This window comes from Lutjanus erythropterus, chromosome 4 (genome assembly GCF_056507025.1).
Source record: "Lutjanus erythropterus isolate fLutEry1 chromosome 4, fLutEry1.hap2, whole genome shotgun sequence".
Classification (NCBI taxonomy): Eukaryota; Metazoa; Chordata; class Actinopteri; order Lutjaniformes; family Lutjanidae; genus Lutjanus; species Lutjanus erythropterus.
The window spans coordinates 40,377,340-40,390,385 of NC_139320.1; the positions used below are offsets into that span (position 1 = coordinate 40,377,340).

The 13,046-nt window shown below is 39.3% G+C and overlaps 1 protein-coding gene across 1 annotated transcript; it reads left to right on the plus strand.

The window, feature by feature from the left end:
• Positions 1 to 3,324: 3,324 nt before the first annotated feature.
• Positions 3,325 to 10,046, plus strand: proca1 (protein interacting with cyclin A1). Its single transcript, XM_084717978.1, has 4 exons — positions 3,325 to 4,732; positions 5,668 to 5,800; positions 7,860 to 7,994; positions 8,102 to 10,046. Exons 1-4 carry the CDS (start codon positions 4,210 to 4,212, stop codon positions 9,759 to 9,761), a joined length of 2,451 nt encoding a protein of 816 aa, XP_084574104.1. The 5' UTR covers positions 3,325 to 4,209; the 3' UTR covers positions 9,762 to 10,046.
• The last annotated feature ends 3,000 nt before the right edge of the window (positions 10,047 to 13,046 follow it).

Sequence of the window (13,046 nt, forward strand, 5' to 3'; positions counted from 1 at the left end):
TTTATGTCGGAGACTGAAAATGAATGTTTCTAAAACACTGCAGTTGTGCCTCCAAATGGAACTATTATGAAGAGAAGTGCAGATCAGGAGGAAAATAAATAAATAAATCCACTGTGTTAAACATTATGCCGAACGGTGCAAGCCAATAAGGTGGTACTTGAAGAGCTCCGAGGTGATACATGGCATAAAAAGTTTAAGAAACACTGAATTAAAGAAATTAATAGCATTTATACTGATGAGGTAACTGCATTCATTTTTAACTTTGCACGAATCATTTTGCATCTGTAAAGAAAGATGAGCTGAGCACACTGAAGTGTCTTCAAGTCACTGAGTCCTCAACTCCTCCAGGGGGGCGCTGTTCTGCAGCTGACCTGTCTGAGGACGAGAGCACCTGAAAGGAGCTTCACCCAGCAGGAATCTATACAATAATATATATTTGACCAAGTGTCACCTTTCAGGTTCAGTGTGCCGTGTTAGTTGACTCCAGATCTGTCCTGCTGAACAGCAGGATTATTGGTCTCATTGTGCTCCTGCAGTGACTGCTCACTTTAATTCATGAGAAACTCTTTTCTTTTCTCCTCCTCCTCCTCCTCCCTCCCTCAAGATGTGGTCGAATGTTGCCTCTGGTGATTTTACATCATTTCTCTCCGCCTTCCAACAATCCGATTTCAGTGCCTTGAGTAGGCTGGATCTCCGCCTCTAGAGCTCCCTGTAAGACCAACCATGTGACAAAACACTGGGCTGATTAGAAACCAACCTGACAACAGCTTTTTCTTTTCTGCTGCGAGCAGCCACTTGTTCATAGGACTCTGCTGTGCATCATGGGTCAGACTGGCATTCATCAGACACAGACTGTCTGACAGCAGTTAATTATATAAAATGCAGCAGCACTGCACAAGTCTATCAAAGTGGACAAATCAGAATAAATACTAATCACAGTTGATATTTCCTTGTTTTCCAGACTTTTGGCAATGAGTTAGTACACATCAAATCTGAATAACATTTGATTGTTGATTGTGATTTTTTTTTTAATGCAATTTTTTTTATAGAGGCCATGTCTTTATTTGAGCAAAAGAAAAAAGAAAATTCAGGCATCAGGTGACAAATCACAATAGAATCAGAAAAAAGAATGAGATTAGGGTTTATTGTGGTGCATAACAAGAAACATAAGACAAATATAAATAAAGATGAAAGTCAAGAAGTATGAAGCATAAATAAAAAACAGAAATTTGTAAATAACGTGAAAAATAGAAAAACAATATAAGGATATATGTGCATATGTTTGTTAATTTTGACTGTTGGTTTCTATTATAAGTAAAAGCAGAAGATGAGTGGAGTAAAAGCAGAACGAAGATCAAGTCCAGGACAAGACATTGCAGTGGGGCTTTTAATAATAGAGTCAAAAATTAACAGCTTGAAAAGTACCCGAGTAAATTTTAACAGCATGAAAATCACCGGAAAATACTGACTAAATGAAAGGGCTAAAAGATAGGAGGTAAATGGTTAAAGACAGGAGTTTTATAAACTAATGGAGGAAAAAACACAGTATTTGATTCATTCAAAATTACCTCATGAGAGATTGAGAGCTCAGAGACCTTGAGAAACAGTTTGTACTGACCAGTTTGGTTCAGGTGGCGTCACAGGTGCACCCACTGGAATATCCCATTATTTAATTAAAGGTTAGTGAGTTTTTCTTTAACAATTTAAGAGGTTTTGACGACTTTGAAAAGAAGTGATGCTCTGGAGGACCAAACCATCACTGCCCCAGTTTAGCCTTTTCCAGGGGTATAAAGGAGCCTTACAGGATGTGCAGGAATATGCAAAATATTGTCCAAGGAGTGTGTAAAAGTTCACAGTATGAAGTATAAAGGTTTTTTGTACATTGGTTAATGCAGTGCTTCACTCATTCATACTGAAATGGAATGCATCAAGGCGTTAGGGCAAGTTTTTCATCAAAATCAAAGTCACCGCTACTTTCATGTTTTTACTGGGGTTTGACAAATATTCATATCTTCTCTGTCCTCCCCAACATCTGCGCCTGAGCCATAATGTGTCAGGGTTTTGTTCTGACATTTTATTTTGTGCAGTACACACGGATGGAAGAAACTAATTACAAATACACACGTTACTGTATTTAAAATGTTTTTTGGGGTACATGAGTAGATTTTCAAGTCTGTACTTTTGCTTGTACTTTAGTATGCATTGCACCATGTAATCTACTTTTTAGTTCCTCTAAAATCATAGTTGAGTAGAATTTTAATAAATATCTCAACCTTTCATCTGTATAACCATGAGGCTATCTGCTCACAAATAGGTCAATTAGAACAAGGACATACAGAAGAAAAACCCCTAAAATAACAACTAATAAGACTAAGACTACTAATAATAAATAAGACTAGCAGTAAAACCATGAGAGCAGTGAACTGAACAATAGTGCTTTTTATTACTTTTTTTTATGACAATAGACTTAAGCGCTTTTCAGGTGCTCCAGTTCTGAAGGTTAATTTCCTGTTTATTCACTGCATTGATGTTTCAGACAATCCCTATACTCAGAGATTAAATCCTCAAACCAAACCAACAAAATATGAGATGAATTATGGCCACAAAACATTAATATGAAGAGAAAAGGTAATAGGGCAAAAATGTGTTGGTACACAAGACTTCTTCACAGAATTGAATGAAATACTGAGATATATGGATATATGTTTTCTTCAGACACCCTGTGAAGGTTTGGAGACACCTAGTGGGGATGACACAGTGACACAGAAACCCCTTTGATTAAATGTATTTAACAGTAGTTAAAAAGTAACAAACACTCTGAGTAGTTTTTGAGAAGACTACTTTGTACTTTTACTCAAGCAGTTTTCTATCACCAGTATCTTTTACTTGTAATTGAGTTGTTTTAGTAATGTAACTACTCAGTACTCTTTCCACCACTGGCAGTACAACAAAAATGGATTCGCTTATATATTATTATAATTTTTCTGAATTTATCAGTATCTTGGGGAAAATACCAGCTGTCAAGATGAATGAGTTGGAACGTATTATTTTATTCAGTATGAGCAGTGTTGGGGAAACTACTTTGAAAGCACAGTATTGCAAGTTACCAAAAGACTTTTTTCACATCAGCCATTTTGATATGAAACAATAGTGTAAACACAGATGTAACCAATGAAAGCAGGGCTGTGAAATTAATCACACAATGATCTAAGAGTAATACCCAAATCACAGAACCAGAACCAAACTGCATTTTATTTTGATTAAGGAAAAATGTTTGAGAAAACAGCGTTACAGTAAAGTACTGTAGAGCTGCAGAGGTGCCATGGCCTACAAATCCTGGTCTCCAGAGTAAGAAGCATGCTTATTTGTTACAGAGTGTGTTCCAGTGTGTTAAATTGTAGACACACAGGCAATGGCTTATTGGTGAAGTTTATCATGTTTTAAAAACGACTTAGAGAAATAAAAATATCACCATGAAGAAAACAATAAATCTGGACAAAGTAGGTAACCCATGGCATCCGCTCAGGACAGGTTGCCAATAGATGTCTCCATTATTTTACCGTTTGCCTGGATGCGACAGTTGAGTCTGAGTCTTTTGGTCCTTCAGTGGGTCAGTGGAGGTTTGCGTGCGACAGCGCCAACCTTTCTCCACATTCCTCAATGAAAGAGTTTTGTCCCTACATTGTGATTTAGGTCATCACCGATTCACTGCCTGTTTTGTGGCATTTGAAAGATGTCCAATCTCCTGGGTTGGCACAATCACCCCATGCCTGTTACCATGGGAAGAACCTCCTCCTCCATGTGTGTTCCCAAAGTAAATCTCCACTTTCTGCATGAGGGCTGAGCTGAGGGGGGGTGGGGAGGTAACTTTCGGTCATCTCTCTCTCTGCAGTGAAAGATGCTGGAGGTTTATGCTCTTACACACCCACAAATTAACCCCCTCCTCCCCTCCTGCACGGTCAAATCCACAGAGGTGGCGGGTATCTGCTGCGAGTGTTTCAGCGCCGTGCCACAGTGTAATAGATGAAGATACTCTGCCCAGGTTGGAAATATTAACAGGTTAACTCGTGTGACTCCTCCCAGCGGTGCCATTTATCGTATTAATAATCACACCACTCCAGCCTCGGTTTAAAAGGGGGAGGGCTGCAGGAGAGCGCCGAAAACCCGGCGAGGAGCTGTCTCCGTTGCGCGTGGTGCTGAAAGCGCATCATGTGGTCGGTCTTCTTTGTCTTTCTGTCTTATCTGGACAGAAACCTGGTAAAGGGCGACTTCCTCAGAGAGAAGGAGAGCAAAGAGATGTTCTCCATGCTGAATGGCACGTTTTGCGCAAAGATGTCCACGGTGGGGGAGAATCTCCTCTACCAGGTGTCGGACGGAGCCGAGGTGCTGCGCTCCGTCGTCAGTCCCGCCGGGAAGCTCGTCACCTGCTCTGTAATCTTCAACCAGATGCAGGTAAAGTCGTTCATGCATGAGTGCAGGCTGGGACTGAAGGAGCAGAGAGACGCGCTGCAGCTGGACGCGCGTTTTGCGCGCATGGATGAAGCCAAAGTGACGTGCCGGGAGTTTACAGAGAGGTCGGAGCGCAGCGGCGGCGGCAGGGTGAGGAGGGAGAACGGAGATGAGTCTGCGCTGCAGGTGAAGAGGAGTTTAAAAAGATCCAAGAGAGGCTTCACTTATCCCGGGACTCTGTGGTGTGGAGCTGGAAACATGGCTGATAACTATGACCAGCTGGGTATGTGATATAATTCCAGTATTTCACAGTTCACCCCCAAATACAAAAGACATATTTCTCTGCTGTTTATGCATCTAGATGCAGAGATGTCTGCCTTCTCTCAAATATAATAGAACTAGATGCACTGTATACTTGGATAAGTTAGTAAAAAAAAAAAAAAAAGCAATCAGCTGCTACATTTTTTGAGTTAATAAACTCAAGTTTTAGGTTATTAGAGCTTAAATATTGTCTTTGGTTTCAGTTAAATTACATTATTTATCAAGCGAACTCAAATATTTTTTTCAGTAAATGTATCTCAGACTTTTCATTCACCCCTCTCATTGCAATAAGTTAATGGAACGGAATAATTTTAAGTATAAAAACCCATTATTTCATGTTCAATAAAGTTCATATTAATCCAGAATTATTAGGTTAATAAACACAAAAGGAAGGAAAATTCTACTGGTGCTCATCTTTATTCATTTTTTAAATTAGTAAAACTTATAAACGAATTTTAAGTTCTTCATACTTCATGCAGCAGTGTCTCTTTCCAGAAATCATGACTTGGTTACTCAAGATAGTCCAAAGACCTTGTAGTGAGCAGTTTCATGTAGGAACTACTTTCTTTCTAGCAGAAAATAAGTAGTTCTGGTAGATGCTATCCAAGAAATAAAATAGTTCTGACATGAAACTGCTCACTACAAGGTCTTTGGATTATTTTGAATAACCGGGTCATGACTTCTGGAAAAAGACACTGCTGCTGAGTTTTTCAAATGTATTTTTGAAAACCACAAACCAAGTGCCATCCAGATAATCAAATGGATAAATAAAACACCAGGTAGAAGGAAAATATATATTCCTGCTTTTGGCATGAACTGTCCCTTAAATTATCCATGTATTGTTTGAGTGTGCCTTAAATATCTTTCAGTTTATTAATTTTGATTTCTATGTTGTAGGAGAATTTGCAAGAACTGACAGCTGCTGCCGAATCCACGACCACTGTCCTCATGTCATCCACGCCTTCTCCTCAAAGTACGGCCACACTAACTTCAAGTGGCACTCCATCTGTCACTGTGATTGTGACAACGCGTGAGTACAAACACTTCTTTATATTAATGCATTCTCACATCAAGACTCACCTCTATGTTGGAGGCCAGAAATGACAGTTAACTGGAACCTTGTTAAGTTTTTAATGCCAAACTAACTCTGTTTTTAGGACTCTCGTGAAGAGTTTTGAATACTTTCGGTTACTGGCATGCAAATGATGTCTGACAGCATGCGGAACAATGAAAACATGCTTTATTTAAAAAAAACCCAAAACAATATAATATTATGCATCAGCCTTTTAAAGAACACACCCTCAAGTACAATCAACATAAAGAACTGCATCAATATTAATTACTGATATCAGAGCTGTTAATCTTTCAAACTTTCTGGAACTCGTAAGAATAAGAATGAGGTAACAGTTTGCATTGACCATCAGCTTCAGGAGTTTTAGAAGCATGATTAACATAGAAAATTTAAAAAATGCATAAGAATTCACTAAAATTAAATCAGTTCAGTTAATTCAAGCATGTTACAACTTAATGGTAGAATAGTCAGGTTGGTAAATGCACCAGAGAGATAACTGATTGTTGAGTCTCATTCCTGGAGCGTCAAATATGGACATTTTGAGTTAGTAAAGCGTCTCGAGCACAGCAAAATGAGAAAAAAAGAAGGTACAAGAAGAGGTCACAGTCTCTGCAGATACAGAAACCACCACACATTTCATACGTGATGATATTTTTGGGTCTACATAATTGTTTTGTTTAAGGAAAATCCTACATAATATGCATTTAAGTTGCAGCTTTTAAATCATTTTGACAAATGTTACCAGTCAAATTTTCTCACCAGATCACACTAATGATGAGTGATGCAATGATCATCTGTTTTCCATTAGGGATCTTACTATATAATTAATGGATATTGTTTTAATAAACAGCTTCTGCGTCAGGGAGCTTGCCAAAAAGGTCAATAGATAAATAATAGTAGATAAATAATAAATAATAAGATATATTGAACACATGATTCTTCTTCTGATTCTTCTTTTGGCTGTTCCCCATTAGGGGGTTTCCACAGTGGTTCATCTGATCTTGCACCCAACTTGGTGCCATATGATCCTTTATGCTCTGAATATTTGATTTGGCCAGATGCCCTTCCTGATGCAGCCCTTCCCATTTATCCAATCAGGAATGCAGTTGTGCACTTAAAAATGTGGACAGGAGGAGGAAGGAGGAGGAGATGAGGTTTGAACCGCTGACCCCTGTGATCAGAGAATGCCCCACTGTACCTCCTAAACCACAGCTAGCTCTGTGAACATACATGGCTAATGTCAGAAAATATCAGGAGGCGCAAGTGATAAATTACAACAAAAGACAAGAATAAAGTAAGAACTGCATCTTAACAATGTTGCAGTGATAATCTAATTATGACGCCTGATTTGACACTTAAAAATTGGGTTTATAGGTGAATGCAAAATTTTGAATAACTTTAAACTAAATTTTGGAATACTTGATGCTGCAGACACCTTGCAAATGCATAACATCCCAGGACAAGTTGCAGAGTGTAGTGAAAGCAGGGATTATCTGCAGGAGTGGAATCATTGCAACGAGTCAAAATAAAATATGATTATGTCCTTCTTTGGGGTTACCCTTATGGGTCAAACTACATCACCAGGGCTCCCTGAGTTCGGCCTTATGCCCCTCAAAAAATTAAATGCCCTGCAGCCACAATGGCCTTAGCCCCTGCCTGCAGAGCATCAGCTGATTTCAATATTTTCTTTTCCCACTTTTTTAATGCCACCAGTGTCTGTTCATGTGATCAAGTGAAACAGAGCATACATAACCTGTAGTGGGTCCAATTTTGAGCCTGGTATTAATCACTGGCCCACTGGGCTATTTTTGGCGATAGTTTGACATAAATCCAGCACTGGCCATTAGAGATGTTCTGATACCATTTTTTCCTTCCAAATACCGATTCTGGTACCTGAAATTTGCTGATATGTATGTTGATGTGTAGGACATCCAATGAGCTAATTTTGTGCCCAGGAAAACCTACCCAGACATTCATTTGAAGACTGACTTTTGGTTTTCTCTGCTGGTCTCTGCAGGTTGAAAGACTGTCTGAGGAAAGTCAACGACACGTCTTCCAGGGTCGTTGGTCAGGCGTTTTTCAATGTCATCGGTGTACCTTGCTTTGATTTCGTCTATGAAGAACAGTGTGCAGAGCGGCACTGGTACGGCATGTAAGTATCAGTGTGATCTGGTGTTAAACTTTTAAGCAGATTTGCAACATACTGAGCTGTATTACTTTCTTAAATCACCACACACAAACTCCTTCCTCTTCTTTTAGGTGTAAACGATATGAGAAGTTGCCCATTGCTGTGCTGAGAGATGCGGTCCCGTATGACTTTGGTGGCATTGATGTCATCGATGTGCTGACGTTGGCTCCTCCCAAGAACACAGACTCCAAGAAAACTAAAGAAGAAGACAAACCGGAGACTACAACACAGTCTACGATGTCAGGCCCTGAGGAGCCCTCGCTCAGAAACGTTGTCACTGCTGCAGAGGACTTCATTAAGGTCCTTGCTACTGTCTCCACGTCCCAAAGCTCCACCACTGACTCTGAGAAAGGTGAGACGCAAAGCTTAGAGAAGAAGAAGAGGAAGAATGCAGAAAAGAAGAAGAAAACCGGCAAAAAGAAGAAAGGAAAAGGAAAGTGGAGGAGGAGGAAGCAGAAAGCAGAGGTAGGTATTAAAACAGAGGAAGGAGCTGCAGTTTCGACCTCTGGTGGCAAAGCAGAAGAAGCCAACGATCTGAGTAACTTCATCAGCGAGTCAAATAAACTTGACCAATCAATCAGAGACACAAACAGAGTCGATGATACTGAATATGAGCTTGGAGGAAAAGATGAGCCCTCCAACGAAGTCATGAAAGATGAACCAGCCATAGATAAGGAGACTGTTTTAATGACATCGCCCACAAAAGTCCAGAAGAAACCAGCAGAAAAAGTCACCCTGTCTATGCTCACAAGCACGACAACTGTTGCTCCAGAGGAAGGAAAAACCAGAAGGCTAAGGAAGCGTGGGAGAAAGAAGAGCAAGAAGACTCCTCTTCCTTCTTCTGAAGAGCTCGAAATGAACACAACAGATATCGCTGTCCCCACCACAGACACACTGCAGGAGCAACAAAACTTTGGGAGTGACCCTGAAAAGCGGCCTGTTGTCAGCACTGCCAAAACCCCCATTGTAATCCCTAAAGTCAAAAGGAACAGGTCAAAGGAGAGAGGAGACAGAGAGGGAAGGAAAAAAAGGAGGAAAGACGGCTCAGCTTCTCTCATTGTGGCCGCTCCCAGTGAAAATTCCTCTGTGGACAGTCTGAAAGTCATCCCTCCCACTGGGGCTCCCACGGTACCATCGCTGCCAACAACAGAGCGGCAGGTTTCACACAGGCTGGACATTTACGGAGGGAAAATGACCATCCAACGTACATCTGTGAACTCCTCTTTTAGTTCTTTGAAGAGGCAAAAGTCGCAAGGGAGAGGACTGAAAAGCAGGAGGAGGAAAACTGCTTTGCCTCTTTTGAGTGACAGTGCACTTCCTTTTCTTCCGACTCTGGAGGCAAGTTATTCACTGAGCAGCCCAACTGCTGGTGGAATTAGGCCCACAGTGGAAACAGAAACTCACACTGAATGGAGGCTTTTTAGCACTATCACAGCAGCCCCTTCAGTCATTACAAAAAGACACAGGCAGACAATCAGACAGCAGAGAAAACCAAGAAAGAACGCTGTACCTGCTGCTCTCAATGATAGAGTTTCTATCCTTGAACAAACTGAACAAACACCAATGACATTTACAACTGCACCACCCAAAGTCACCACTGCTGAAGAGCTACAAAGATCTGAAAAGCCCTCCATGAGCATGAGTCCAGCTCAGTTATCTATTGAAAGAGTAAAAGCACAATTCAGCAGGAAGAAGAGGAGGAAAGCTGCACTGTCAATGAGACAACAATGAGCCATGTGGTGAAAGCATGGCGTCGTACACTAAAAGGCAACTTGTCAGGCAACCTGTCAACCACATAAACTTGCTTTATGATGTGTTAAATACAATAAGAAATATTTAGAGCACAGTATAATCTTTTTTTTGGTTCAGTGTTTAAATCACAGAAAAGGAAAGAACTCCTATTTGACTGTAATCTGAGAATCATGTTTTGTAATACTGTATTCTGCATGCCTGTAATAAAATTGCTGAATGATTATGAATGTATCTGACAGTGTCTCTGTTTATATGCACTAATAAAAAAAAACAGAACAAAAGTAATATCCTTCTGTTTTAAAAGAATTCTCTACTTGCACAATGTAGTGTGATATATATCCAGTTTTGAAGCTGCATGTCTGTTTACATCCTGTCAGCACTACAGTAATGTTACCTTCACATTCAAACTTGGCAATTTTTCATAGTTACTTCACTTTTCACGTTTAGCTTATGCATATAGTTAGACCACCTGAGCAGTAAGGGGTTAGCGGCTTTGCTCAAGAGCAGCTCAAACCACGAGCAACAAAATAAAACTCACCAGAAACATCTTGGCTCGTCTTTCCACTGTTTCATCACTCATCAAATCTGGTTTGGTTGAAATAAATCCTTAATTCACTGAGATACATGTAAACATTTCTCCCCACTGTTTCTCTGGTGTTTGACCTTCCTCTCGCTCCTCTCCCGGCGATATTTTATTGAATTAAGAGTTTATATTGACAAAACAACCAGAGTTGGTGTTAAAAAAGTGGAAAGACAGGCCATGATGTTTTTCATTTATTTGGTTTCTGTTGTGTTTGAATGAAGATGATGATGCTAGCTAGCTAACATTCCTGAGACACTGAGGTGATTATCAACCTGTGAAAAACACACAATACAAAACAAACAGTAGGCTAAATAATATTAACAATATGTACCAAACTAACTGTGAAAAGTGAGGTATCTTACTTAACTTGTCTCTGTGTATATTAGGTAGATTATACATATTTTTATACACCTTTTTATATTGTATATATATATTTATTCTAATTGTACTATATAATATATCGTTCTATTGTGTATCTGTAACAGTTTCTCCCCAGTGATCAATAAAGTATTTCTGATTCTGATTCTGATTTAAGGATGAAAAATCACTGTTTGGAGATGAAGGTAACATTAGAATTGCACAGGAAATGAACAGACATGCAGCTCATAAAACATATATATGTCACCACATTGTGCAAGTGGAGAATATGCTTATTTTTCTTCATGGGTGTTAGATGAGAATATTGATACCAACCATAATTGTATGCTAATATGAAGCGGCGACCAGCAGCTGTTAGCTTAAAACAGCAAATATCTTTTTTTTTACACTTTGGTTTTTGAGCAAATTAAACAAACTAGATCTGATATGGTAATTAATAAGCTCTAGAGATGGGGATAGGCAGATTTTGTCGCCTTTGGACACAGCCAAGTTAGCTCTTTCCCCTTATTTCCAGTCTTTGAGTTAAGCTAAGCTAACAGCTGCTGGCTGTACCTTCATATTTACCATTCAGACATGAGAATGGAGACAAGAAGCAACTTTTTCATCTACAAGACATTAAATAACTTTATTCCCTAGTCAATTCCCTTTACATTATAGGTGTCTTAATTTACAAAAAATGACAGTATGCACACAGTGAGAGCGCTAGCTAGCACGATTGATGGATACGTGGATAAAGCTCTGAGATCCTTCTGTGCACATATTCCCTTGTTATCTCAGCTGGAAATATTTAATCAAAAGGACGTGATTGGAAATCTAAAACTCAGAGGCTTAACGCTAACCTGCTTAACCTGATCTAAATTTTTTTATGAACCTTTCTTTCCATACCACGTACGCAAGAACTATGCCAAGAAAATTCTGCGAGTGTATGTACTGTGTTCTTTTGTTTGAGGGGACTTTGGCCATAGTTGCCCCTTCCCCCCGTGTGATTGAAAGCAGGGTCACATTCTCCGCACAGATTAGGTGCTCACTTTGCACATTGCTTTCACTTCTCCTCCACCAGGGTTGTAACACCCAGTACAGAGGATAAAATCCTCCAGGTCAGCTGATTCTCACATGCTTGCATAAGAGGAATTTATCTGGATGAGTTTTAATGGGTGATATGTCCAAATTAGATCTCCATCACATCGGACGCATGTAAAATGCACTCTGACATATTCAGCAAAGATTTTACTGTGCTGCATCAGATAATCTTCTGTAAATCAGTGGGAATGATTGAGGTAACAATGCAGACTTTCATGTTACAGCTCAAGTTCCCAGATTTTTTGGAAGACACCCAAGCATTCAAAGGAGCTTGGCATTCAGACACAAGCATAAGCTGAAATGACAGAGCGACTAACACAGTTGGATCTGTGATGAAAAACCATTTCTTACAGCGAGGGAGGAATAAGTGGCAGGAATTTTCCATTTCGTCAGCAACTTTATGACCATTGAGAATATGTTTTGGGTTCATGTTCAGGCTTGTTTATGTTGGAGTTCATAAACCCAACATCTGCATATGGATTTACACCTTGAAAAAAAAAAATATATATTATTATTCTACACAAGTCTGTATTATTATTCATGCTTATTCATACTCAACTTTCTTTTATATAGGAAATGAAACACCGATGTGTCTGTGTGTAGCTTATGTTAGGCTGCTTTGGTCTGTTCAAATCAGATTTATACGACGAAGAATTAACACGCTTACAGAGGTACAGTATTCACACACACAGGCTGGCTTCATCAATTATTTTCTAGATAAATGATCAATTGTTTGGTCTGTAAAATGTAAGAAAATGGTGAAATGTTGATCAGTGTGTCCCAAAGCCAAGGGTGACATAATCAAATAATAATATTTTTTTGTCCACAACCCAAAGATAGTCAGTTAGAGAACTAAAGAAACCAGAAAATACTCACATTTGAGAAGCTGAAATCAGAGAAATTGGCCATTTATTTCTTAAAAAATGACTCAAATCATTAATTGATTATTGATTAATTTATTCAACTTTTATCTACTTCTCGGGGATACATTTAAGGGTGGTCATCATTTTTACTGATGCCGAGATTACATTATGCAACAAAAGCAGAAATACAATGTTAACAAGACAGGAAGAAAACAGAAAAACAATTAGATAAGACAGACAATAAGAGCACAACAACAACAACAACAGTTGGTTAAGATAATTCCTAAAGCATTTACATGTCAAAACGTCAAGATTTCTCAGCATGTTTTTAAAACCTCCCACAGTTATCAGAGACTCACG